Source organism: Vigna angularis, chromosome 7, assembly GCF_016808095.1.
Source record: "Vigna angularis cultivar LongXiaoDou No.4 chromosome 7, ASM1680809v1, whole genome shotgun sequence".
In the NCBI taxonomy this organism is placed as follows: Eukaryota; Viridiplantae; Streptophyta; class Magnoliopsida; order Fabales; family Fabaceae; genus Vigna; species Vigna angularis.
Window position 1 is genome coordinate 13,806,465 of NC_068976.1, and position 27,952 is coordinate 13,834,416.

The 27,952-nt window shown below is 33.3% G+C and overlaps 3 protein-coding genes across 3 annotated transcripts; all 3 read left to right on the forward strand.

Annotated features, from left to right (window-relative positions):
* Nucleotides 1-1,117: 1,117 nt before the first annotated feature.
* Nucleotides 1,118-8,162, forward strand: LOC108338145 (glycine dehydrogenase (decarboxylating), mitochondrial). The gene is made up of 15 exons (XM_017574874.2): nucleotides 1,118-2,563; nucleotides 3,073-3,318; nucleotides 3,400-3,477; nucleotides 3,560-3,660; nucleotides 3,748-3,943; nucleotides 4,071-4,196; nucleotides 4,467-4,652; nucleotides 4,765-4,878; nucleotides 5,469-5,621; nucleotides 5,861-6,049; nucleotides 6,159-6,236; nucleotides 6,322-6,447; nucleotides 6,531-6,629; nucleotides 7,073-7,190; nucleotides 7,769-8,162. Exons 1-15 carry the CDS (start codon nucleotides 1,280-1,282, stop codon nucleotides 7,861-7,863), a joined length of 3,189 nt encoding a protein of 1,062 aa, XP_017430363.1. The 5' UTR covers nucleotides 1,118-1,279; the 3' UTR covers nucleotides 7,864-8,162.
* A 7,083-nt stretch (nucleotides 8,163-15,245) lies between these two features.
* On the forward strand, nucleotides 15,246-16,980 carry LOC108337198 (uncharacterized). The gene is made up of 2 exons (XM_017573670.2): nucleotides 15,246-15,333; nucleotides 15,816-16,980. Exon 2 carries the CDS (start codon nucleotides 15,846-15,848, stop codon nucleotides 16,803-16,805), a length of 960 nt encoding a protein of 319 aa, XP_017429159.1. The 5' UTR covers nucleotides 15,246-15,333; nucleotides 15,816-15,845; the 3' UTR covers nucleotides 16,806-16,980.
* Nucleotides 16,981-22,057: 5,077 nt separating this feature from the next.
* Nucleotides 22,058-27,887, forward strand: LOC108337173 (protein CHUP1, chloroplastic). Its single transcript, XM_017573638.2, has 7 exons — nucleotides 22,058-22,970; nucleotides 25,100-26,035; nucleotides 26,158-26,289; nucleotides 26,472-26,653; nucleotides 26,775-26,886; nucleotides 27,212-27,355; nucleotides 27,535-27,887. The coding sequence occupies exons 1-7, from the start codon at nucleotides 22,218-22,220 to the stop codon at nucleotides 27,613-27,615; spliced, it is 2,340 nt and encodes a 779-aa protein (XP_017429127.1). The 5' UTR covers nucleotides 22,058-22,217; the 3' UTR covers nucleotides 27,616-27,887.
* Nucleotides 27,888-27,952: the final 65 nt, after the last annotated feature.

Here is a 27,952-nt window from a genome sequence, read left to right on the forward strand (position 1 = left end):
TTTTGTGAATATAAAAATAGTTATATCAACATTTTTTTTATAAAAATTAGTTCTTGATAAAAGTAAATATTAATCAAAAAGTACAATTACAATGTAAACTTATCTGTGTAGTATTTATTGTAACAACTTTCTATAACAATGCATGTTTTTACTGACAAGATTTTCTGAATTTGCTGAAAAACTGCAAAGATTGTTTCATTCATTGCAACCTTTGATTCATGGACTAATGAATCCTTAAATTTCCTCAACAACCCCGTTTATCAAATTCTTTGAGTGTCACACCTAAAATAAAGGAAGTTCCAACCTGAATCAAAAATCTCACTTCAGATTGTGATTGTTCCTTTAAGCATCACAATGTGTCCTTTTTCACACCATTCACTACATCTATCTCAACCAAAAACATAGCCCCAAATTTTTCAAAACCCCAAATTACCCCTTTACTTATTTTTGCTTTGTCAGACACAAAGGATAAGCCTGCTGATTCTGTGAAGGATCTGCCACAAACTACTCATCAGAATCTTACCATTTTCAAACCTCACAAAATTAAAAAGAAAAACAAAAACAAAACATCTTTTTTTCCCTCTCCAAGTAAAACAACCTTAAATGTCTTCCATTGAAACTCAATCTTTCCAGCTTCAATGCCTTCCATCCATTCCTCCCTTCCACAGTTTGTGGTGTTTTCTTCTGAGACAGTGATAACCTTCAATCTGTCATTTTCCTTCATTGGTGGACTCTCACTCACCAACCACCTACCATTTCCACCAGATCTCAAAAACCATATTTTATCACCCCCACAAAAAAATCATCCATTTTTACCCATTCATTTCGGAAAAATCGAACCTTTTCCTATCTTAATCTCTGTTTTTTTAATGTTCATACCATTTTCAATTACAAGTCAAAAACCAATCTTTTTATCATAAAAGACATATTTAAAGGACCCAATTTTCTTAATGACTCTTTTTCATGCACACAAACCCATAATTAAATTCAAAATCAAGTTTTTAAGTGACATAATTACACATCAATTGTATTATCATCGTTTTATTTTTTATATTTTATATATATGCAAGTAGAACTTACGTTGATATTTTATATAATTATATAGCCTTCAAACGACTCTATTATCATCAGCATTACTTTACACCCCATCCTCACTCACAAACTCCAATGGAATCATAACGAGAAAAACAAAAACACCTCACAACTCCGAAACCTCACAATTTCAACACAAGACACTGTTCCCTCTGTTTTCTCTCTCTTTCTCTCTGTAGCAGCACTCATGGAACGTGCTCGCAGGCTTGCGAACCGCGCCATTCTGAAGCGTCTGGTTTCAGAGGCAAAGCAGCACCAGAAGAATGAATCCTTACTGCACTCTTCCACCACCCCCATGTTGCTGTACTCTTCCTCTAGGTGCATGTCCTCTGTTTCCTCCGCTGCAGTGAGAAACAGAGGATTCAAAACAGAGACCCTTCTGGGAAGGAGCATGAACATCGCCACCATGTCACGCGGCGTTGTTGGTGGCCTCCTTGGTGTCGGTTCAACCCGATCCATCTCTGTTGAAGCGCTTCAACGGAGTGACACTTTCCCCAGGCGCCATAACTCTGCCACCCCAGAGGAACAGAGCAAGATGGCAGAGTCAATTGGCTTTGAGAGCCTCGATTCTCTGGTGGACGCCACCGTTCCTAAGTCGATCCGCTTGAAGGAGATGAAGTTCGGGAAATTCGATGGAGGTTTAACAGAGAGCCAGATGATTGAGCACATGAAGGATTTGGCCTCAAAGAACAAGGTTTTCAAGTCCTACATTGGGATGGGGTACTACAACACTCATGTTCCACCAGTAATCTTGAGGAACATAATGGAGAACCCTGCTTGGTACACTCAGTACACTCCTTACCAGGCTGAGATATCTCAGGGGAGGCTTGAGTCACTGCTGAATTACCAGACCATGATCACTGACCTCACTGGCTTGCCCATGTCCAATGCCTCATTGCTTGATGAGGGCACTGCTGCAGCTGAGGCAATGTCCATGTGCAATAACATCCAAAAGGGGAAGAAGAAGACCTTCATCATCGCAAGTAACTGCCACCCTCAGACCATTGATATTTGCAAGACAAGAGCTGCTGGATTTGATCTCAAGGTTGTGACAGCAGATCTTAAGGATATTGATTACAAATCTGGGGATGTGTGTGGTGTGCTTGTGCAGTACCCTGGGACTGAGGGTGAGGTGTTGGACTATGGGGAGTTCATCAAGAAGGCTCATGCTCATGAGGTGAAGGTTGTTATGGCAAGTGATCTGTTGGCACTGACTGTGTTGAAGCCTCCTGGGGAGTTGGGGGCAGATATTGTTGTTGGATCAGCTCAGAGGTTTGGAGTTCCAATGGGCTATGGAGGTCCTCATGCAGCTTTCTTGGCCACATCACAAGAGTACAAGAGGATGATGCCAGGGAGAATCATTGGAGTCAGTGTTGATTCTACAGGAAAGACTGCTCTGAGGATGGCAATGCAAACTAGGGAGCAGCATATCAGGAGGGACAAGGCTACCAGCAACATTTGCACTGCCCAGGTAACTTGCTCATTTGGTTCCTTCAATAATTTTTAGTTATTTTTCATTTGCAAAGCTATTGATAGTTTTACTATTTCTACGTTGTTTTTAGAAATCAATTAGAACTTACTGACTGTGTAAATGGTTTTAATGCTGTCTTTTTATTATAGATTACCATATCATAAAATTGTTGACTTATTCACCATCTATGGAAAGGTTTTTTACACTATCATTTAATCATAGTTTGCAATGTATGATAACATGGGTGACTATTGAAATATCTGGTTTAAAAGTCATATTGAGAGTGATTTCTTATTAGTTTATAGTGTATAAATTTGTGTGCGGACTTACGTATCAGAATCAAACTATATTTTTAAATATATATTCATGTTTCGAATCCTATTTTTTTGGGAGGGAACTTTATGTTAAGGATTATCATGAAGCCTTGTGTTAGTGTATTCCTGGAGGTATGTTGTGATTTCGTTTGAGTTGGCTGAGGATATTATTAAATACTGGGGTGATTTGTTTAGGCACTTCTTGCAAACATGGCTGCTATGTATGCTGTGTATCATGGACCTGAAGGCCTTAAGAACATTGCAAACCGTGTTCATGGTCTTGCTGGGGCATTTGCTCTTGGATTAAAGAAACTTGGAACTGTGGAAGTTCAAGACCTTCCTTTCTTTGACACTGTGAAGGTTAAGACTTCCAATGCACATGCAATTGCTGATGCAGCTATCAAAAGCGAAATAAATTTGCGAGTTGTAGATGGAAACACTGTAAGTATTGCTTTTTGTTGCACTAAAATTGGTTAATTGTGTTTGCATGCCTTTGGATAATGGAGCTTTGTGGCTTTTCAGATCACTGTTGCTTTTGATGAAACAACCACATTAGAGGATGTTGATAAGCTGTTCAAAGTCTTTGCTGGTGGAAAGCCAGTAAGTATGATTACACATTATATTCATTTCAAAATTAACAGTTTTGTCATTACTCATGATTTTGATGTTAATTTATATACAGGTCCCCTTCACAGCTGCATCTATTGCATCAGAAGTTCAAAGTGCAATTCCTTCTGGATTAACTAGGAATAGCCCTTATCTGACACACCCTATCTTTAACACGTATGTCCCTTTTCATGAACTTTGAATTCATGCAATTAATGCAATTATATTATGGAAGCTTACATCAATTTTATTTTCTCTTCACAGGTACCAAACTGAGCATGAGTTGCTTAGGTACATGTATAGGCTACAATCAAAAGATCTCTCACTATGCCACAGTATGATTCCATTGGGATCCTGTACAATGAAGCTGAATGCAACGACAGAAATGATGCCTGTGACATGGTCCAACTTTAGTGATATTCACCCTTTTGCACCAGTTAACCAGGCTGAAGGTTATCAGGTAATCCGATGTTCAAATAATCTTACAACACTAATCACTCAAAGAAATTCATATACATACTTTTTCATCCTTGAATGTATTAGATAAATATTGTTTTTTCTGTCTGAACAAGCAATTTTGATATCAGGAAATGTTCGACAATTTGGGTGACTTGTTGTGTACCATCACCGGGTTTGACTCCTTCTCCTTGCAACCAAATGCCGGTGCTGCTGGAGAATATGCTGGACTTATGGTTATCCGTGCATATCATCTGGTATGGACCATACTTGGATTATTATGATAACTTATCAGAAATTTATGGTTCTTCTGATTTAGTCTTAGGATATATAAGTATTTCTGTGATTACTATTGAATGTAACATTGTATTTTCATTGCAGCCAAATTGTACATAGTCTTAGATATGCCATTTTCTATTGCTAAGTATCTACAAGAGATGCAATGATTTTCCTACATTATCATATCCAATAAATGTTCTTAAATACCTGTGATGGTTCTTACATCTTTTGGCCATTCGAAACTGTAGGCAAGAGGTGACCATCACCGCGATGTTTGCATTATACCTGTCTCAGCACATGGTACAAATCCTGCTAGCGCTGCAATGTGTGGAATGAAAATCGTCTCAGTTGGAACTGATGCCAAGGGAAACATTAATATAGAAGAGTTGAGAAAGGCTGCTGAAAAACACAAGGACAACTTATCTGCACTTATGGTACAAATTGAGTCCTTTAGAATGTTACTCAATATTGACTTTATACAAGCTAATTGAGGTATTGTCAAACCTGGGCATTGTTTACAGTAGTTTGATTTTGATTTAATTGCAGGTAACATATCCTTCAACCCACGGTGTCTATGAGGAAGGTATTGATGAGATCTGCAAGATTATTCATGATAATGGTGGCCAAGTATACATGGATGGTGCCAACATGAATGCACAGGTTTGTTTTTATATATGTATCTTTACATTCATGTAATTTGTGTTGGACCAAGTGTATGTTCAGGATGAAATTCACTAGCCCTTTGTTCACTTGAATGGATTTGGGGGAGAGTGATTGAGTGGATTTGAGAGGATTTGGAGATAAATTTTTTGGTTGTTTATTTGAGTGAATTTGGAGGTAAATGAGAGTGAATTTGGAAGCAAATTTGTGAGAATTAGTGTAAGATTTGATTGATGTGACAGATTAAAAAAATTTACTTCCAAATCCACTCTCCCTTACCTCCAAATTCACTCAAATAAACAACAAAAATTTATCTTCAAATCCTCTCAAATCCACTCAATTACTCTCCCCCAATTCCATTCAAGTGAACAAAGCCTAAGAGTTCAAGAAACCAATTTCTCTCCATTTGTTAGTCTTCTCCAAAATGTGAATAGATCCAAAATCCTTAGTAAGGTCTTTTCATACTCTTCACAACAAATTGTTCTGTTGTCAGATTCTTCATTTCATAGTGACCCAGAATTTATCAATTTGAGCTTAATTTTCCAAAAATATGTGTTCAATTATCAAATTATATTTGGTCATGTTTACAGGTGGGGCTCACAAGCCCGGGTTGGATAGGAGCAGACGTTTGTCATCTCAATCTCCACAAGACATTCTGCATCCCTCATGGAGGAGGTGGCCCTGGCATGGGTCCTATTGGTGTAAAGAAACACTTGGCACCATTTTTACCTTCCCACCCTGTGGTAAGCACTTCTCTCATTCTTGTGGATGGTATTGTGTATAGTTATGAATTTATGTTTTTTATTACATTGATTAGAAAGTGCATTGCTTTCACAGAAAAAAGCAACTAGTCTTTAGTTTAATTTTCTAGATTGGATAGCATTGTTCCTTTTTATTTCATAGGTAGAACTTAAACTCCTGTGAAGATAAATCATTTGTGTGACTTTGTTCTTGCTGTTTATTTTCTGTTTTCAAAATGAAGATATCAACTGGTGGAATTCCTGCCCCTGAAAATCCTCAACCACTTGGTACCATCTCTGCTGCACCATGGGGATCAGCACTCATATTGCCAATCTCTTACACTTACATCGCTATGATGGGTTCTAAAGGACTCACTGATGCATCAAAGATAGCCATTTTGAATGCAAACTACATGGCCAAACGATTGGAGGTTTGACCCTTTTCATAGATTATATGTATTCTTTCCTTTTCTAGTTAGTTTCCTATTATTATGAATCTGTATATGATCCCTGGTTTTACTTATACGTTTATTCTTACAGAACTATTACCCAGTTCTTTTCCGCGGAGTCAATGGAACAGTTGCTCATGAGTTCATTATTGACTTGAGAGGCTTCAAGGTAAGTCCATTCCATGATTGCAGATGTTTTTCAATCATTTAGAATTATTCTTTCTCTGACTACTTGTAAGCTCTTTCCCTTGTAGAATACTGCTGGAATTGAGCCTGAAGATGTTGCAAAACGCCTCATGGACTATGGTTTTCATGCACCAACAATGTCGTGGCCTGTGCCTGGCACACTCATGATTGAGCCTACAGAGAGTGAAAGCAAGGTTGATACTAACCTTGGAAAATTCGACCTTTGAACCATTTTTTTGAGTAATTTCTTCTCTAATTCAACTAATCATCGTTGCAGGCCGAGTTGGACAGGTTCTGTGATACTCTTATTTCAATTAGAGAAGAAATTGCTGAAATAGAGAAAGGAAAGGCTGACATAAACAACAATGTGCTTAAGGTAAAAAATTTGTTCTTCATTGATATGATGTTACAGAAAAAGAGGAATGCTTGTTTCAGTTTTGATTATTTACAGTACACAAGAAATTTCAAGGCTGTCTTTTAAATTGTAACTAACACTTTTCAACACTCTACTACTGATTAAAACTTGTTGGAAATCACAAAATTTTGAGAGTCACTTATTTACTCCCTCATGAAAGAGGACATGTTAGAAGTGTTAGTAGCATACTAATTATTACATAATCTAGTAACACAGAGGGTGTGTTGGAAAGTGCTAGTAACATACCCTTTAAAATGAGAGATTATTACATGATCCAGTCAAGAGCATATAGACACATGGTGGTCCAAGATCATGTAACAATTTCTTTGTCATTGGCTGTGCATTTCATTCACAATTTCAACTTACTTCATGCACTTTGACTGATTATCTAAAATGTTCTGCAGGGAGCTCCTCATCCACCATCATTGCTCATGGCTGATGCATGGACAAAACCTTACTCAAGGGAATATGCAGCCTTCCCAGCTCCATGGCTCCGTGCTTCAAAGTTCTGGCCTACCACAGGTAATCATGCAGTTGTTTGTTTATATAACTATGTTTTCTATTTGAAATCTCACTTCAACTAGTGATAAGACAAATTTACAGTATATAAATAAATACAAACTTCACTTTAAAGTTGGTTTTATAGGATTAAGTTAGACTTAGAATCACTTTTTTAGATCGTATCAAAGTCATTTAAAAATATCTATCATAATAAGATTTGTTTTCTGTTGGGCTTATCGTGCTTTGTTATCGAAACACTCATAAATATCTAGTCACACGCTTATGTATATGTCTCGATGTAAGATGGACTGGTTTTGTAGAGTTAGGTTAGATTTAAAATCTACTTCTCGTGCTCTGTTATCGAAATACTCATAAATATCTAGTCACACGTTTGAGATTTATATGTCTCTAAGATGGATTGATTTTGTAGAGTTAGGTTAGATTTAAAATCTACCTCTTAATATGTTCTTATGACATCCTTCTCATGATTAACCTTACCACCATTATCATCCCCTGTTTAATATTTTGTGCTACTGAATGTAATAGCTGAATGTAACAAATGTAAATGCTTAGACTAACAAATGTAACATGTGTATCAGGACGTGTTGATAATGTGTATGGTGACCGCAACCTCATTTGCACCCTTCTCCCAGCATCACAGGCTGTTGAAGAAGAAGCTGCAGCCACAGCCTAGACTGCTCTATTGACAACTATTTCCATTTCATGTTGTACATAAAACTCTTCCTATTCATACAGTGCTTTCACCTCTTGAATATTGCTTCATCATATGTGATAATGATGATAATCATCTCCTCTTAAGTTGAAAAGAAAAATCATTCACATAATTTCTGCTGCTATTAGGTTTTAGAAATGTATTTTAGGCCTATGTATCACAGTAATGTGAAAAATAAATTTCATTCATATAACACAAGTGTAAAAAAGGAAAAAAAAATCAGTAGTAGTTCCTTTTAATAAAAAATGCATTTGCCGTAATCTGTTCATATAGATTTTATACTGTTGTGTTATTTCATTTGCCCCAATTGCCAACTTACCTGTAAAAAATTGAAGTGATTTTTGGCTAAGTTACCTCATAAGAGAGAGTGTCCTCGATAGACATGAGAAGATACCCGTAAGTGGCACCCTGATTTAATGAGCGGCATTGTTATCAAAGTAGATATACCCAGTATTCGATGGTCGGCTAAGTATATCCGACAACAGTATCCGGTATACAGTATCATGTCATTGTTTTAAATAACTCAAAGAATGCAGTTAGCAGGATCGACCACGTAGAATTTATCTTTTTAACAATTTTTATTTTAAAATATCAAAATATATTTATTATATTTTTCTAGAACTTCTCATAAATTATTTAATAGTTTAGACTTTAAAGTTCAATATGTTGCATGTGATAAATAGGAATGGATAGTCTCAATCTTCCTTTGGTTAATTTTTAATTCGATATGTCATGGTATATTGACTGAGTACCAGTTTAAATTCCTACTTTGTATTGTTTTTCATTATGAATATCTTCATAAATAACGAGAAGAAAAAAAAACATAGAAAAAATAGTTATTTCTAATTTGACATGGGTCAGATAAAGAAAATGAAAATCTTTTCCGTATAAAAATTATCTCCTTCTTCTATTCATACCAAGTAAGGTCTCATTTATTTAATTTCCCTCAGTTTTTTTTTTATTTTATTTGTATAATATACAATTATATATTTTAATTATCTATCTTAGTTAAATGATTAGAATTAGAATAAGCTTAAATATGTAGCATCTCCAATTTTAGTCGGTTTAATTAATAAAATAAGATTTCATAAAATTGATAAATAAAACGATTATCTCAACAAATAAATATAAATTATTAATACAGTTATCAAATTAAATATTTGTTATAAAAATATATATCTAAAATTACTATGAAAAACTACTAGATGTCCCCAAAAGAAAGTTCGGTTGGATCACTGTCTTCCTCCACATATGTTTTAACACATACCTTTCATCTACTCACACTAATTAGATGATCATTGAAAAATAAATAAAAATACAAAGACACAAGGAATTACCAAAAGAAAACGACAGGGTAAGGTAATGTACAAAAAGGTTTTCTAAAACAATTAAACCATATCAAATCTAAACTAAACATTTATAAAATATAATAACTCGTATCAACACACAAACAATTGACACTAGACTCAATTATCTGGATGCATGCCTTTAACATATGTATTTAATGTAGGTGTGCACTCCTAGTAGTATTTATATTCTACAGAATCCTAAACACAGTTGTTATCACTCTACTACTCACGAGGTTAATATTTTCATGCCTAAACTAAAGTCTAGAGAAAATACCTTTTGTCATTCTCTCCTCCACCCTATTTATCTTTATATGATTTGAATGGCTAGATACCAATTTTCAGAACTCTCGTATGTTAAAGCGTACACTTAAACAAAACCACAACCTATTCCTCCTTGGATCAGTTCCAACTATTCTCATATGAACATCACAAACTAACCATCACATTAACATTCACATAAACACACACATTAAACACATCATAAGAGACATAAGAAAATTTAGTTAAAATCCTTATATTTTCATAAGAAAATTTAGTGTTTGACAGTACACTCGGTCAACGAGAAGTGTTTGACAGTGCACTTGCTCAGCCACTAGATATGCTGTTCAACAAGTAGTATTTGACTGCACACTCGCTCAACCACCAGATCTGTTTGTTCAGCGTTGTGTTTGACTGCACACTCGCTCAGCCACCAGATCTGCTCGCTCAGCGTAGTGTTTGACTGCACATTCGCTCAACGACCAAATAGCTCGCTTAGCGAGAATACCACTAAAACTTACAGATTTAAATTCTCTTAAAAGTCGTCCAGCGAGTATATTCTCGTTTGACGACTTTCAAGTCAGTGAACTCTATGATTTTGGCCTCGCCTAATGCTAAGTCAATAACTCTCTGACTTTGACTTTGCCCAACAAGTATATGCTCCTCCAACGAGTCTGCATAATTTTGCATAACAGAATTATGCAGATTTATGTCATTCCAACCTAGCAAAATCAATTTAGCACTAACCTTAGATGACAAATCAACCAACCATTAAATTATACATAATTCAATAACTCAATTTATCTAAAATGCAATCTCAAATACACATATATCAACATTTCAACATAGAATTACTAAAGACAATTCAAAACCCCTAACTTAATTTAACATGTCATATTTCATTAGACAACTCAATTACACAAACCAACTATCATATAAGCATACAAACAACAATTATAAGTTGCCTATTAGTTAAAATCAATGTAATTAGCTTCCCTTACATGATAGATAATCAAATCGTTCTAGAAAGCCTAAAATAGATCCAAACGCACAAGAGGTCATATATACTCCTACGAACAACGGAAACACAATCAGGAAACACCATTAGGACCACTTATCAAGAGAGTTTTATAGAAGACTCAAACGCCACATGCAATCCCAAATAGCTCGCATGCAAAGAAAGACAAAACACTACAAGAAATGTTAAAATTACCGGCGGATATTTACCGAAGGCCTATAGGCCATCAATAATCTTTTTTTATCGAAGGATCTTCCGAAGGATGTGGGCCGCCGGTAAAGGGCTCAAGAAATTGGATTAAACATTTTTGGGGTTTAGTTTCCCTCTTCGAATGAAACATTCCTTTGTGAGCGTTTTTCTCTGTATCCCTATTGAGCACCTTTCTTCCTTCACAGAGGCTCCCTTGTGCCGTCTGCTTCATTTGTTCAGTTCTCATCACCCATCAGAGAGCCTCTTACCGACCATTGTGCTTGGTCGTTTATTCCGCCATCGTTTGCGGCCACTGGTAAGTTGTCCTTCTTCTTCTCCTCTTTGCACTTCTCTTTTTCTTTGTCGTCTTCCCTTTGGATCCCGCCGACAACCTCATCACCACCGGCACGATTCCTCCATAGTCCTCTTCCAATTTCTTCCTCTTCGAGCTATTCAGCAGATTGAGTTATCGCAGCCTATTTACGATTCATCGTCCTCTCATTCAACAACCACTCCTCAACACCGTTTGCTGCAGGTAACTCATTTTTTCTCTCTTACCAAATTAAAGTTTTAAATTTTAATTTTCGCTTTTACTCCAAGGAAAAAGGTCCAGGCATTTGTCTTTTTTCTTTTGTTAATTCCCACCATGTTTATTGTTCCTGGTTGATTGCTTAGTACTGTTCAAAACTTTACGGAGTGTTTTGGAATTGTTTTACTTTTTCTTCTTTTTTTGTTCGTGTTTTGAGGTTGTTTTTTAGAATCCTGTAACCAAGGTAAAATGTAGATCTTTTTTTCTTTTATTTTGTTTATAAAAAAGAAGTTTACATGAACTGGGTGGTTCTTGGATCCAGCAAGATCATATCTTTACCGAAATTCGAATTCTTTTATTATCAACTGCACCAATTTTGTTGACTAATTTGTGTGTGTGAGAGCGTATGTTTTTGCCCCTAAATTGGACCGTGTTGCATTGTTTAACTGGAAGTTTTTATTAGATGCTCTGTTATATCATTATAAACCTGTAAATTCTAATATGAACTTGGTTTTGAACTTAGTTTTGAACTAAGTTTTGAAGTAGAAAGTAGACATTTCAGCTTTGATTTTAAATGCATTATGTATTTCAGCATGGAGCATTTAATTGTAATATTTGTCTTATTATATCAGTTTTTGGTGCAGTTTTTAGCTACTCCAGATTGCTTTAATTGAACTTATCATAAACTTATTCTCTAAATTTCTCAATCTGGGTTAATCATCTCTCTATTGCTTTTCAACCTTTTTTGTATCTTCCTCTAAAAGAAATTGGGTTAATCATCTCTCCATTACTTCTAATTTAGAAACACTTTTAAAAATCTAATTATAATCCAAAAGAAATTGGATCTGAAAACGGAACTTTTACAATTCTGTCAAATGATGGAATATGCAAATTAGGAGATACATGAGAAATGATTTTAAATAGTGTAGTTTAAGTGTTTGCTTATTCTTCTTTTTGGTTCCAGTAAGATTGTAACTCAGTTATTTTCAAGTGTGAATACAAAATAAGGTAATAATTACTCCTTGATTATTAACATTGACTTATTTTTGGTACATTGTATTATAAGACCATCTGTTACTGAAATGACCATTAAGAAAGTCTCCTTGGCCAAATTTGAATTAGTAGCCCTTGAGATGGTACTGGCTTTGGATCCCTACTAAAGAAATTGTCTGAACATAGCTTCCAACTGAATCAGTAGCCTTTCTGAAGCCACCAAAAATAGGAGGAAACATCCTAATAGTTTCCATTGCTACTCTCCATGTGTACTTCATCTTTGAAAGGTCTTTCCATGTGCGTGCCTCTCCAGAGGGCTTGCCTTTTGCTATCTCTTCCTGTTCCGCAAGCATGAACCAAATGAGTTTAATTTCTAAGCATTGTCATGTTATTATAGTTAACAAACTCATTATAAATGATGGTTTGTGATTGACTAATTCTAGATTGTTAACGCATATACCATTCAATCCAAACAAGTGTTTAATTTCTATGCATTGTCGGTGTAAGAAACCATGACAAGTTTTTCCTGTTTTAATTTATACAAGTAAAAGAAGTGATAACTCAATAGTGGTATCTTTGTAAAAAGTAGGTATTGTAGTAGGATAAACAAAATTTGCTCTTCTTGCGCTGGTTCACACACACACACTTTGTTGATGCATACCTTGAAGAACTGTTGCATAAATAAATTTATGCTTGAAGCATTTCTTCGTCTGGGTCCCTATATACCAAGTGAAATTAAACTTTTGATTCAATCACTTTTATAAATCTCCCATCATGTTTAAATTATAGTGTTTTTAAATTATATTGTCTTTAAAAATATAAACATTTTTTTTGACAATTTTGTATTTCTCGACTTAATAACTTTTTATATAATATCATATTATAGATATATTGCTAATATTTATACCATTATTTTTCATATTGGTTGAAAAAATATACTTTTGATGTACATTTCCAGCAATATGGTAATTTTCTCCCAATACCTATGACTTCTACTTACATTTATACTTTATGGTTTGCAGGTATGTGGCACCTTGATCAAAGTTTGCTTCATCATGCCGCTTGAACTTGGATAGTCTTTATAGTCTTTATTATTAGTTCTCGTTTACATTTGCTCTTAGAATTTAAATGTTTTTCCTATGTACTGAGATGTGAAAACTTGTAGTGTTGTAGTGTTGTAGCAACAAGTATCTTATGTAAAAGACTACAAACATATTATGCAATATAATTTGATATCTCCTTTTCAATTATCCTTCTCCAATAGAAATATCAGTGGTTAGTTTGACTTGATGTCATGAAAAATTTCATAAACTGCACCACAATGCAGGAGAGTAATAAAAAATCACACGAAATTAGCACCAAAGCAGATCATAAACTACACCATAATTGGTTACTGGACAGCAGAAAATTCGCCCTTCGGAAATCACCGAAGGCTTTTGGCCCTCGGTAATTACCGAAGGGCAAAAGCCCTCGGTAAATGTTAGCGACAAGGGATTTACCGAGGGCTCTTTGGCCGTCGATAAGCCTTCGGTAATTACCTTTTACCGACGGTTTTGGGCTGTTTCCGAGGGCTTCTGACCTTCGGTAATGCCCTTCTTTTTTGTAGTGAAAACAAACCAAAAAGAGGAGCAAAAAACCAACTTACTCTATCTAAGAAACTGGTGGATCCAAATTGAAAAGTTCGCTACCAGGATCAATCTTATTGTCTCAGTTCTTCAATTAGATGAATGGGAATGAAAAGTCCTAAAAAGAAGAGAACTTTAAAAGGTGATTTCTAAAAGGATGGTATGGTATGCTTAGTGAACTCATTCATAACAAAATTGTTTAATATTAAAATAGTCAAATCTAATTATTTTTAAACTACTGTCACTTTTAAAATATCATTTTTTAAGTCTTTACATAATATATCTACACTATATCATAAAGATTAAAACACTTTAGAGTGAATAAAGATTAAAACAATTAGTGAACTCTACAAGTTAAATATCTTTTAGTAAAATGATAATTTAAATTAAATTGAAGATGTAGAAACAAAATTAAATATAGACACCTAAAACATTCATTTAAAGATAATCTTGTAGTTCCAATTATGATATTAAAAAATAATAAAATGATCATTATTATTATGAAATGAAATATAAATAAATTTTATAATTTTATTGTAAATACTTTTTATATAGTTCAGATAATTTTATAATTAAAAATTTGTTAAATTTTATAAAATGAGGAAAAACGGTTAAATTTAAAGAAATCATAAAATTAATAAAATAGTTATTTAATTTTAAAAAAATATTCAAAGGGTAAATGGGGAAAAAAAGAAAATATGAAAAAATATAAATGTAAATATGAATATAAATATAGATTAAATTACTCTGTAACGACATTTTTAATTAAACAATATGAAAAAAACGATTGATTTCTCTAAAATTAGTAATGTGCTTTTCCTCTGTCCAGAATTTTTAATATATTTTTATTTTTACAGAAATAATGCATCAAAATTAATTTTTTATTCAACACCTACGTGTCACAAATAAAGTTGGAAGTGCAAATATTTAAAATAAAAGATGTAGGAAACAAATTTAGTATATTTTAGCTTTGCAGAGACAAAAAATATATAACTTTTTTCAAGAATTAAAAGTAAATTATCAAAATTTTAATTTTAGAGGATCAAATACATATTCGATCTAATTTAAAAGTAACGATTTAACTTTATATAGGATGACTAATTTAAAAAATGACATTTTAATTTCATATCCAAATTAAAAAACTAAAAATATATTTAACTTTTTTTTTTACATTGTATTATGTTCTCTCTTCTTCGTGGTTGTGGGAGGCAGCTGGAGTGTTGTGCCCTAATAAAGGATATTTTAGCCTTTTTGAAATTTATATGGACTGCACTTAACAATGATGGGGTGCAGCAAATATAAACCACATGCGAATTCTGAAGTGGGCCCATTGTGATTGGGTCAAGCCCAATCAAACCCAATTCCATTGGTAACAAAAACCTAGTTTCACTGAGAAAAGTAGTGGCGGCAAACTCCATTATCATGGTTGTCACCTTCATCCAAATTCCAAAACCCAGACAAGGCTTAAAGGTATTAGGGTTTTCTTTCTTGTATTTCTTCTTTCTCAATCTACTTTCATAGTATACTTATGATTATTGAAGTGATTCAATTTGCCTCCTTTCAATTGGGAAATGTGATTACCGTTGCAAAAAATTTCGCTTTAGATTGATATTTAATACGATTAGAGTGAGTTTTGTTTCTTTCTAAGCATAGGCTCTGTAGCTTCCACAAATCCGCGTCTCTTTTAATGCTATTTGGTTGTTAACGTTAATCTTTGGCAATTACAGTTAGCTTACGATTTCATATTCTACAGTTTTACGTGGTGTTTTTCGTAAATGTGTGGTACGGATTACAATCAATCATTTTGTGCTTCCTTTGAATTGTGATGTGAATGAGTTGATTCTTTTTGTTAGGTTTTCCTAAATGCCGTGAGTGAATTTTGAAGTTGAGATTTTGAGTGTTTTTTTGAAATGTGCCCCTCTAATCCCCGTTGCATTCCTTTCGAAATTTAGATATATGCGTAAAGACTAAAGGGGAGGAAGATGAGGACAATTTCTGGGCATTGTGCCTCGGTGAAAGACGTATCACTATCCAAAGCGGCGAAAATTCTGACAAAGTTTGTCTCTGCTGATAATGGTGCTTCACATATCATCAGTGCATATCTCCATCGAGCATGTGCTTCTTTCAGCGAGCTCAACCAGATCCACAAGGAGCTTGATCCCTCACACTCTCGTAAGAAGCACAAAAAGCACAGAACTGAGACTGGTACTGACAGCGGGAGGGTAGTGGAAAATTCCGTTCGGAGTGTTAATATTAACCAGGAGCTCAGCCTTGAACATGTAAAATCTATTGAATTGAGAAGACAGCAGACTGGCAATGAGAATACTGATCTAGATGATGACAAATCAAATCAGACAATGGTTAAAAGTAATCAAGAACTTAATGGTTCTGTTGGGTATGAGACAGAAAATTTGGGTGGGAGTGAGATGCTTAAGAAGAAGAAAAAGAAGAAGCTGGAAGTTGAGTCCCTGCAAAACGGAGATAGCGCTGTTAAATTTGAAGATGGGATAGATGATAGCAAGCTGCCTAATGGGGCGCAACTTGCAATTGCGTCAGGCAGAGAACAGGGCAATGATGGTGATTTTAAACCAGAGATGGAAGAGGGAAGAAAACAGAAAAGTGCAAAGAAGAAGGACAAGGCAAGTTATGAGGATGAGGTTGAGAATGAAAAAGGAATAGAGCAACAGAAAGATATAGAAGAAAAACTATCCAACGGTATAGATAGAGAAAATGGAGGGCTCGGTGGCTCCCAGGACTCACAAATCAAGAAAAAAAAGAAATATGAGAAAGGAAAGGAGAATACATTATATGCTGAAGAGGGAAAGTTGGAACGGAGCAAGAATAGGAAAAGTGATGATGTGGGAGACAAACCAGAACATCCAAGTGGGGGTTTGAGTAAGAAGAAAATGAAAAGGAAACACAGTGGTGATAATAAAACTTAGGTGTTTTACAAACTTTATAGTTTGTTAATCCTTTTTCAAATTGTTGAGGAGATTTGCACTTGTATTGTTTGTAGTATCAGTTTTTGAACTACAATACTTCTATTTAGTCTTAAACAAATGTTGCTGCATTCAAAACATTGATTGCAATTATCAGCTATTGGTGATACTAAATTCATTGTAGACTGTGTAGATCAATCACCACTCACCGGGGATCATCGGCTCTTGTAGTTAAGGTTACTATTTTTTATTTATTGGAGAAGAAATATTTATTGTGTCATTTGAAATCCAGATATGAAGCAATTCACTGAGTGCTGCAGAATTTTTGCTAGGTACCTCAAAAGCCATTCTGAAACTTACTGAGATACGATGCATCAATACAACCAATACTTCAATTGGTGTCACGAATCCATAGCATGTATGTATCAATGAAGCATCTAATTTATATACTTATATTTTTATGATAATAATTTATAATAATGCATGTGATTTTAGTTTGTATTTATTCAATTAAAATTATATATTTATCATATTTTTAAGAATTTGTGTATATTTCTTAATATGCATATTATATATTGTATTCTATTATTTTTAAAATAAATGTATTACCTTATCATCTATGCATCATGTCTGATAGAGGTAATGTATCCAGGCATCATAGCCATTGAGTAAGTATGGTGTTTGCATGTTATTCTTGCCATTGTTGCAAATGTGACTAATTGTACACTAATTTTAATTGCACTGGGTAGAAAAATGTCTGAATCTGGAGTTCTTGGTTTAGAGATAAAAGTAAAATGATGTACTTTTTATCTTGTTTCTTCTAGTGTGAATTATTCCTTTTTTTATTAGATTATTGGCAAAACTCTAAAATGTTTTTTTTTCTTATATATTATGTAGAGGTATTGAAGGCATCTTTACCCCGTTTCTTGAGTTTTTTTAAGTTGACTTGTTTCAATTATAACCTGAATTGTGAATTAATGCAAAATTAAATGAATAAAAATCAAATGCCCAAAATCTGAAATCAATAAAAAAAAATCCTGTATTCTGTTGTCCTCCTCTTAACCAACAATTTTATAGCTGGATAGTTTTCATTGTTGAATATATTTAGTGAAGAGTTTCCTAATATAATTAAGTTTTTCTCATCTTATTTTGTTCAAGGAGATTATGAGTTTGACGTCACATCAAGATCTTGGTAATGATATTTTGAAAATATTTTTTTAACAATATTTTAACACTATCTACATATTAATCTCTGATTGGTCCATGTTGGTGTTTATGATTATTATTATTGATTGTGAATTAATTTTGTACTAATCACGTAATGATATGTAAATGATGTTAAGATGTTGTGAAATATTATTATTCTATTTTTAATTAGAAAATTAAATAACATTTGTAATGATATTAATATCGATGATAAATCAATCCCTTACATTAAATTTGCTGTCAAATAACATTCTTGGTGTTGGGCCCAATTAAAAAAATTGGGTCACTTTCCCACTCAAATTGTCATTTTCTTTGGACAACTTTTCTCGATATGAGAGAAGACAAAAAATACTTTTCACTACTATGTTCTAAAGAAAAGAAAGCTAAAGGGGAAGTGATTTAACAAAATGAAAATAAGTATAAAAAAATAAACGTCAAAAAAAATTATCTATTATTATAGTAAAATATATTTCTGTGATTATTGCTCGCTTGATGCACTTTGGAAATAAATAATAAGGGGTGTTAGAATTTGGAAAACAAAAATTATAAACATCAAAATCTAAATGTTTAATAGATTTTTTAAATCAATTATACTGAACAATCAATAAAAAAAATTACTTTCTAGATAAAATCTCAATACAATTTTAACTATCTAAATGGGGAGATCATAACTATAAATGATTTTTAACCAACCAAGTGATAATTACGGTGAATTCAAACAATTTTAACCAATAAGGGATAATATTACTTTTTGAAATTAGGTTAAATCATTCTCTTTGTTCTTATTTTTTAGAAAAATATTAAATTGGTCTTCGTATTTTTATGGTTTAATTTAGTCTTTAATTTGAAAAAAATTGATAAAATTAGATTCTTGCTGTTAAATTAGCTCAAACGATGTTTGGAGATAATGGGGTAGACATCCATAATGAATACATCAAATTTGATTTTGAAATACAATTCAACAAACATGTCAATAGGTGTCAAATAATTCTCCTCTTTTGTTGAAGTCCTAGATTTTTGGGTAAAAAGAAGGAGTATTAGTGAAGATGTCGAGAATGGTTGGAGATTACTGGTCTTAGTTAAAATTTGTTGCAAATACATGTCAGGGAGGGAATGATTGCATTTGAGTACGAGGGAGGGAATGATTCACAAGTCAAAATGAAGATTAAGCTTACAATAAGAAGAAAAATAAAAAGTCCATCTTTTAAACCCTTTAATTCACTTGTTCCTTGAGTAAAGAATTGTTTTCACCTTGCCTTTAGTAAGCCACAAATGTATTTACCACCAAAAGCTATGTTGGATGACAATTCTATGTGACCCACAAAGAAAGTTAGGTGCTTCTCATATCCAATCTCTCCCCTTGAACCATTTTAGCATTTTTCCTTGCTTATTTTAGGGTAAAGCTGTAATTGGCACCTATTATTGTTGGTGTGGAAGAAGTCTCGCTTCCTTGTTCCCTAAGGACCTCTTCTTTATGTTGTGGGACTAGTCGAAAGCGTGTTCATGTTAGGTAGCTTCACAAGCTAGATAGTTAGTTCTTCCGAAGCTGAGAATACTTGGGATACAAATGAAGCTTGTCAGGTTCAATGTGCCCTCCAACTCTCGAAACTCTCAGTTCATTAAACCGACCGATTCATCTAAAAGATAACTTAGATTGACAAGGTACATGTATGACTCTCTAAACCCTAGTTATGCTAATTGCTTTTTCAATCTCCAAACTTGATAAATGGATCCACGACTTAAATCTCTAATTTGACCACAAAATATGTTTTATTAAATAGTCGCCATTTTCTATTTTAAAAAAAATCAAAATTAAACGTCACAAATTTCTTTATTAAACCACAGAATTTTAAAACTCTCCATTACTAAACATAATCACTATTCGAACCAATTTAACGATAATAATCTGATTATATCAATTTTTCTAATTTAAAAATCAAATTAAGACAAATAAAAATACAAAGACTTATTTAAGATTTTTCTATAAAAATAAAAACAAATTTAACCTTAAATTACTATACAACTCATATAAGCATAAGTAGGAGATTATAAAATTACTTTAACAATTTATCTTCGGTACATATGCATAAGTAGGAGATTATAAATTTGCTTTAACAATTTATCTTAGATGGTATCAATTTTATTTCACTATTTATGTTTTTAAGAAATTTTAAGTCTGCTTTCATTAATATTTTACAAATGTAACAGGTAATAAGTAAAATTAAATTTGTTACCTGTTACACATTATACAATGAGTATAATAAAATTTAGTTTTACTTATCACTTTTACATTTGTTAAATGTTAGTAACATTACTGTTTGTCTAGCTTTTTTCTGTTATTTAAAAGTTATTTTTATGAACACTTCCTATAGTGAAAAAATAGTTTCTCAGTAATTTAATATTAAAAGAGTACGTTTTTCACATTTGATTTTTTTTAAAAGATAACATTCTTAATAAACCATGTTTATCTAGAATAATTTTTAGTCAAAGCTTTTCACAAAAACATTGTCATGGGATATGAGAATCCAACTTCTCAGAGCTATAATAAAAATTAATAAAAAATACATATTATTCTTCTTAAATTATATAATGCGATACTAAATTAAAACTTTTGTTAAAAATAACATGTTACCCTTTGATTCAAAAATTATATAGATATTTTCAATAATATTTTATTAAACAGTCTAATTTGATCATTAAGAAAAAAATGTAATGTACCAATAGTCTTAGTAAAAAGTCGCTTAATCATTTAAGAGTTAAAATCCAAGTTAATTTGATATTTTTATTAATAATCTTATTTGTCAATTAATTATGAAATGTTTTGTTTTTTTACTGAAAAATCGAGTTTTAAAAAATAAAGAGATTTGATTGATTATCACAAAAAGACAATTTAAGAAGGTTCTTAAAAAACAAATTAAATATCTAGGTCACATTTTAAATTAATTAAATTTAATTTCATTAAAGTTGTAAAAAATAAGCACGATTTCAATATTATTAAAAAAATAGTGTATGCATTTCACAATTTCTTCACAATAAAGTCCAACACGATATACCACTTAACTCTTTTGGTAATAAATTTAAAATGTGATCCATATGTGTAAATTTATGAAAAAATTAATCTAAATACGGTAAAAATTAGTTAAGAACGATAAATACTAAGATATGACTGATAAAAAACTTTTCAATAATTTAAACTAAAAAAATAATGATTATTCGTCAATAATATTCAAATTTTATAAATGAGCAAGATATGACATGTAAATAATTTTATATTAATCATAAAATCTTTCACATTTATTAATCTTAAGAGAGAAATATGTAAGATGACCAGATGATAAGAATAAGTAAAAAAATTAAACTACAAAACTATAAAAATTAAGAGCACAAGATATCAAAATAAATGACTTCAAACTTTTTAAATCTTATTATTAAATATTGTAATTAAAATGTTATAAAAATGAATATTTTAAAATAAATTTTAATTTTAATTTGACTTCTCTATTTCTTCAATTTAAGAAAAATCAAAATTGAATAAAATAAATGCAATAAAATTAGCACTTATGGTATGCATATGATAAAAAGTAAAAGTTTAAATGTTGGGTGTTATATGTGTTATATTATTATAGATTATAGATAATAATTTGTTTGACTACAATAAATACACTTCAATTAAATTCAAAACTTATCTCCACAGCCGTAATTATAATAATAATTACAATTAAAACGTATAATTAAATACTCCTATTCTTAATTAAGTGGTAACTTTCTTTTAAAAGAAAGTCAACTTTTATTGCACGTACAAAATGTGAAGCGTACACAGGCAAAAGGCCAAACAATGTGGGGCCAAAGAAGCCAAAAATCGACCGTTAGATTTCCCTGTTCTCAGGCTCCGTCCTCGTAGTTCTCACACACTCCAATGTTGTACTCTCTCTCTCTCTCTCTCTCTCTCTCTCTCTCTCTTACACATTTCAAAATTCAAACTTTCAAAATCACTGAACAAAGCTTCGCCTTTCTTATAAACATTATTATTACATCCTTACCCCATTGTTATGTATGTTATCATGTTCTTTCTATTAGCTCTATGCAAATGCATCGCCTTTCACTTGCTTCTAATAAACCAAAGCATCTTCGGTGATATACGTTCTTTCTATTAGCTCAAATAAATTTGTTGTTGTGTTGTTGTTGGTTGTGCACTCTTTTGTAGAAATCATGAGGGAAGAAAAAGAAAACCCTTCAGAGAACAGGTCCAAAGTTTCAAAATTATCTGATCAAAACCAACCCCCAAAGCCTCAAACCACCAAGGGAACCAACCCCAACAACAACGGCTCCAAAACCAGGTTGTGGGGTGCTCACATTGTGAAGGGTTTCTCTGCTGACAAAAAAGCAAAGCCCTTTGCCACCAAAAAACAAACACTAACATCTTCAACAGCAACCTCGGAGAATGTCGTTGTTGCAAACCAGAAGAGCAACGGCAGCAACCCTTTTGTACCTTCTCATTCCAGAGTGAAGAGGTCTCTCATAGGTGACTTGTCATGTTCAATCAACCCTGCTCAGGTTCATCCACATGCATTCCCAACTCACAGGAGACAGTCTTCCACTGATTTGTTCACTGAGTTGGACCACATGAGGGGGTTGTTGCAAGAGTCTAAGGAGAGGGAGTGCAAGCTGAATGCTGAGCTGGCAGAGTGTAGGAAGAGGGTGAGTGAGGTGGATGAGATTGTGAAGAGGGTTGGGTTGTTGGAACAGGAGAAGGTCACTCTCACTGAGCAATTGGCTGCATTGACTTGTGAGGAAGTGAAAGGGGAAGTAGAACAGCACAAGGAAGTGAAAGTGCAGAATCTTGAGCTGGAAGTTGTGGAGTTGAGGAGGCTGAATAAGGAGCTGCAGATGCAGAAACGGAACCTCACTTGCAGGCTTTCTTCTATTGAGGCTCAATCACATTGTCCTGATAAATCTTCTGAGGTTCATTTCTCAATTTCACTCATTTGAAATTTATAAGATACTAAAACATCTTATATGTTTTATGTTTCATTTGGTGAATTGTTGGGTAGGAACTGTTAGAAGACATGGTGCTTCATTACTTGTGAGTGTGGTCATGCTAGGATAAATTTTCACTTGTGATGAGAAGAAGGTAAAATGAATTAACATTCACCAAAAATGGATTAAACACAACTCAAGTTTTGAAGTTAGATGAAAGAATTTCAATTAAAATTAAAGTACATAAGTTAAATTCAATTTGTGAGGGAATCTTACCCCTTATGAGTGTTTCTGGAGTGATATGTTATTTTTCTGAAATTTTTTATTGAAATAATAAGACCTTTAGTCTGAAACAATTAATTTGAATTTAAATTATACAATCAACGCTTCATTAGCTAATTCACTCATATTCGCTACAAAATGATGGAAATTTTGAAGTATTTCATTAATCAAATTTCAGTTGCTCATTGATTTGTTTTGCATATTTTTCTCTACTTTGAATACGAGCTACTAAGATGTGGTATATCTTTCCCTAGTGTCTTGCATTTAACTCATCCATTTATATATTGCAAATTTGTTTTATCTCAAGTTAAGATATATACGTCTCAAGCCTAGGACTAGATATACAACAAATTTATAGCATGCACCATACATGTCATTTCTGTACATTTGAGTTAAACTTAAAGTTCACTTTTTTAGATGATACTAGAGCTAGTAATAGTGAGATAAATAAGTTCCGAACAAGTTCTATATCTCTCTATTTCTGAATAAGAGAGGTTCATCTAGATTAATGTTAATTTTTTATTTGGATCCATATGCTATCTACTGTTATGTAGTTAGTCATGCCAGTTTCTTTCAAGATGTCTAAAGCATATTTCCTTGGAGAAACCACAATACATTCCTTTCACTGAGCCATTTCAATGCCTAAAATGTATTGAGGTTTCCAAGATCTTTGGTTTAGAAGTGATTACATAAGTGTAGCTGAGAGATTCTAGTAGCATCATTTCCTGTAACGACTATGGCAATACAAAACTGAATGATTTCCCCCACTTACAAAAGTTTGAACAATGTGAATGAATTTTTCCAAACCAAACACGAAGAAATTGCTTTAGACCATAGAAAGACTGATATAACTTACAAACCAACCATATAAATCTCCTCTTCTAGATCATCACGAAAGAAAACATTTTTTTTTATATCTAATTGATGAAGAGGCCAATGACTTATACCACCAATAAAAAGCATAAATTATTATGCATGCTTATAAAATAGGATCCTTTACCTAGTATAGGGCATCAGATATTTCTTCGGTTGTGATATTTAGATATTTAGAGAGTATTGCTATGTTTTGCAACCGTTTTGGCTCAAGTACATTAAAAAGCCCAAACTTTGTCAATTAACATGTTAGCACCCTAAACAACCATGTAACTTTAGTTTCAAAAATCTATCGCAAAACCTAAACTAAACTTACAATAGCTTAATACAGCGAGTCATTGTTTCCAAAGCATTGTCGTAGACATGAATGGTGACCACAACAACACAAGATCACATGCTAGGTACAACATCAAACTTTAGCTAAGTTAAAGCTATAAATGTAATCTTACCCCAAAAAAACTAACATACATAAAAGAAAAAGGAAAATCTAACGGTTGATGTATAAAAGACAATATCTATTTATTATTAGGAGACTTACGAGTAGAGGGCTTTTTCAGTAGAAGCATTGGTAGTTTTCTTAACAAACAAAGCTAGATTAATATTATGCAACATTCCAACAAACAAAGCATAAATTATTATGCATGTTTATTTAATAGGATCCTCTACCTAGTATTAGAGCTTTGGAGAGGGTATTCGTATGTTTTGGCAACCATTTTGGCTCAAATACATTTCAAAAACGACAAGCAGCAAAATCTATATATATATATATATATATAAACCAACATTACGATAACTTATTTAAGCTAGACACTGTTAACAAAACATTATCATAGTTAGACGTGAATAGCTGGATGCTAGGCCATAACATCCAACTTCAACTAAGTTAAAGTTGTACATATAATGCTGCTTGGTGAACTTGCTTGAGTTTTGCTGATTGCCCTTTTCTTTTTTGTGAGCAGAGTGACGTTGTTGCCAAAATTAAAGCCGAGGCATCATTGCTGAGGGTCACGAATGAAGACCTATGCAAACAAGTGGAAGGTTTGCAGATAAGCAGATTGAATGAGGTTGAAGAGCTTGCCTACTTGAGGTGGGTGAATTCATGTTTAAGAAACGAGTTGAAGAACACATGCTCAGCATTGGATTCTGATAAGCCATCTAGTCCTCACACGGTTGTGAGCAGTAGTGGAGATTGTGTAAGTTCTTTCTCTGATCAAGCCAATAGGTACTTAAATTGTGGCAGTGCAAATAGGTTCAACATGATGAAGAAGCCAAAAAAGTGGCCCATAACATCACAAGAAGAGTTTCAAGGCAGTCTCATTGAGAAAAATTGTATTGAATCAGATGTTGCAGGGGGAAGCCCCAGAAGAAGGCACTCTATCAGTGGATCAAACTACTCAGAGGAAGAGGTTGTTTTGAGTAAGAGAAGACAGTCTGATTATTTTGTATGTTCAAAGGAAATGGAAAAGGAATCAGTGTCATTGTCTTTTCAACAATCTGGTGTGGAGGTTGTCCAAAGACCACAATATTTTGGAAATTGCCAAGAAACTAACAAGCTTTTGGTTTCTTCAGATGTTGAGAAAAGGGCCCTACGCATTCCTAATCCTCCTCCAAGACCTTCATGTTCTATTTCAAGCAAAATAAAAGAAGAAAGTTCTGCTCAAGTTCTACCTCCCCCACCTCCACCTCCTCCCCCACCTCCTATGAATTTTGCATCAAAAAGTAACACAGCAACTGTGAAAAGAGCCCCACAAGTGGTGGAATTGTATCATTCACTTATGAAGAGAGACTCTAGAAAGGATTCTTCAAATGGAGGACTATCTGATGCACCGGATGTTGCTGATGTTCGTAGCAGCATGATTGGAGAAATTGAAAACCGTTCATCACACTTGCTTGCTGTGAGTACCTTTCCACTTTATGCACATAATTTAGACTGCTTACATGAGAAATTCTTTTATCATAATTAATTGAATTTTTTGCCTCACATCAACATGACTTATAACTTTCCCTTGATATGCAGATAAAGGCAGATATTGAGACTCAGGGAGAATTTGTGAATTCATTGATTAGAGAGGTGAAGAACGCAGTTTATCAGAACATAGAAGATGTGGTGGCATTTGTGAAGTGGCTAGATGATGAACTGTGTTTCCTTGTAAGTTTCTTTTTTCTTATGACCTGTGCATCTTGAAATTATGCCTTGTAAACAGGTCCCAATTATCCATCACAGAATTGAAATTTGTGATTGTTATTATTGTTCATCACAGAATTAATCTATTTCTGAATTTTATGCTTAAATTTGCCATCTGATAGAAATATGATTGTGTGCTTTCAAAGGTGGATGAGAGAGCAGTCCTTAAGCATTTTGATTGGCCAGAGAAGAAAGCCGACACATTAAGAGAAGCAGCATTTGGGTATCAAGATTTGAAGAAATTAGAATCTGAAGTTTACTCCTACAAGGATGATCCTCGTCTACCTTGTGATATTGCTCTAAAGAAAATGGTTGCATTGTCTGAAAAGTAAGCTACTTAAATATCACAAAAGCATTCTGCATCACCCCTGCAAAAAGAGAAAAAAGTGTTTGAAGTCCTAAATTTAGTTGTCTTTGCAATAACACACGCATTTGTGTTACATTGTCAGGATGGAGCGTACAGTTCATAACCTTCTTCGCACAAGAGAGTCACTAATGCGTCACTGCAAGGAGTTTCAAATTCCCATAGAATGGATGCTTGACAATGGAACTATTGGCAAGGTACACGTACTCTGCAATGTGCATCAATCTTGCAAAATGTAAAAAATTTATAACATACAAGAGCTCAAGATATATTAGTATTCTTGAGCAATTGGTTCTGCAGAACAGAAAAAACAATGTGCCAGTATCCATTTTATTAATATGAAATTAAGCATACAAGGAATTGATGTGTGAGCCATAAATTAAGGATTAGGCTGGCAAATAGGTCTTTTTCAACAACCTTCTACCAAGATTATTGTAAAGTTCTATCTGACATTGCTTCTTTCTTTTAGAGTTTTTTTATACAAGTCCACATAACATTTAATTCTACAATCAACTTTTGCAGATAAAGCTAAGCTCAGTTAAATTGGCTAAAAAGTATATGAAAAGGGTAGCTATGGAACTTCAGGTAAAGTCAGCATTAGAAAAAGATCCTGCAATGGATTACATGCTTCTCCAAGGAGTGAGATTTGCTTTTCGAATCCATCAGGTTTGTAGTCCAATCTATTTCAGTATCTCAGTACATCCTTCTGAAGCTATATATATATATATATATATTACTGTACTGTAATTTGTAACTAAAGTAACAACACTCTTTCTAGAATCATTATTCTCTTTTTCTAAATATAACTGCATTTAGTAACATGTTAGTAAATTTTGTGAATGCAGTTTGCTGGAGGATTTGATGCAGAAACAATGCATGCATTTGAGGAGCTTCGCAATCTGGCTTCTCTTCTTAACAAAACATAAGATGGAGTGAATGGTGATGATGGGGTTTAGCTTACCATCTCAGTAAGCCATATACTAACATGTTCATAGCTGCAATCAGATTGGTTTGGTCTGAGTTTGCATCACATTTTGGTAGTCAAAAATAGCCAACATTTTGTTATATGTACAAACCAGGTCCCTTTCTAAAAATATCAGTTGTTGCTAGAATTTGCATAGCAACATCAACATCAAATTATGTTGTGTTATTGAATTATATAAGTGAGAGCTGGTTGGAAGAAACTATTCCATAATTATAAGCTAAAATTAGCTTATACCAGAGTTAGAATTAAAAATTAGATTTTAACGCAGACGTTTAATG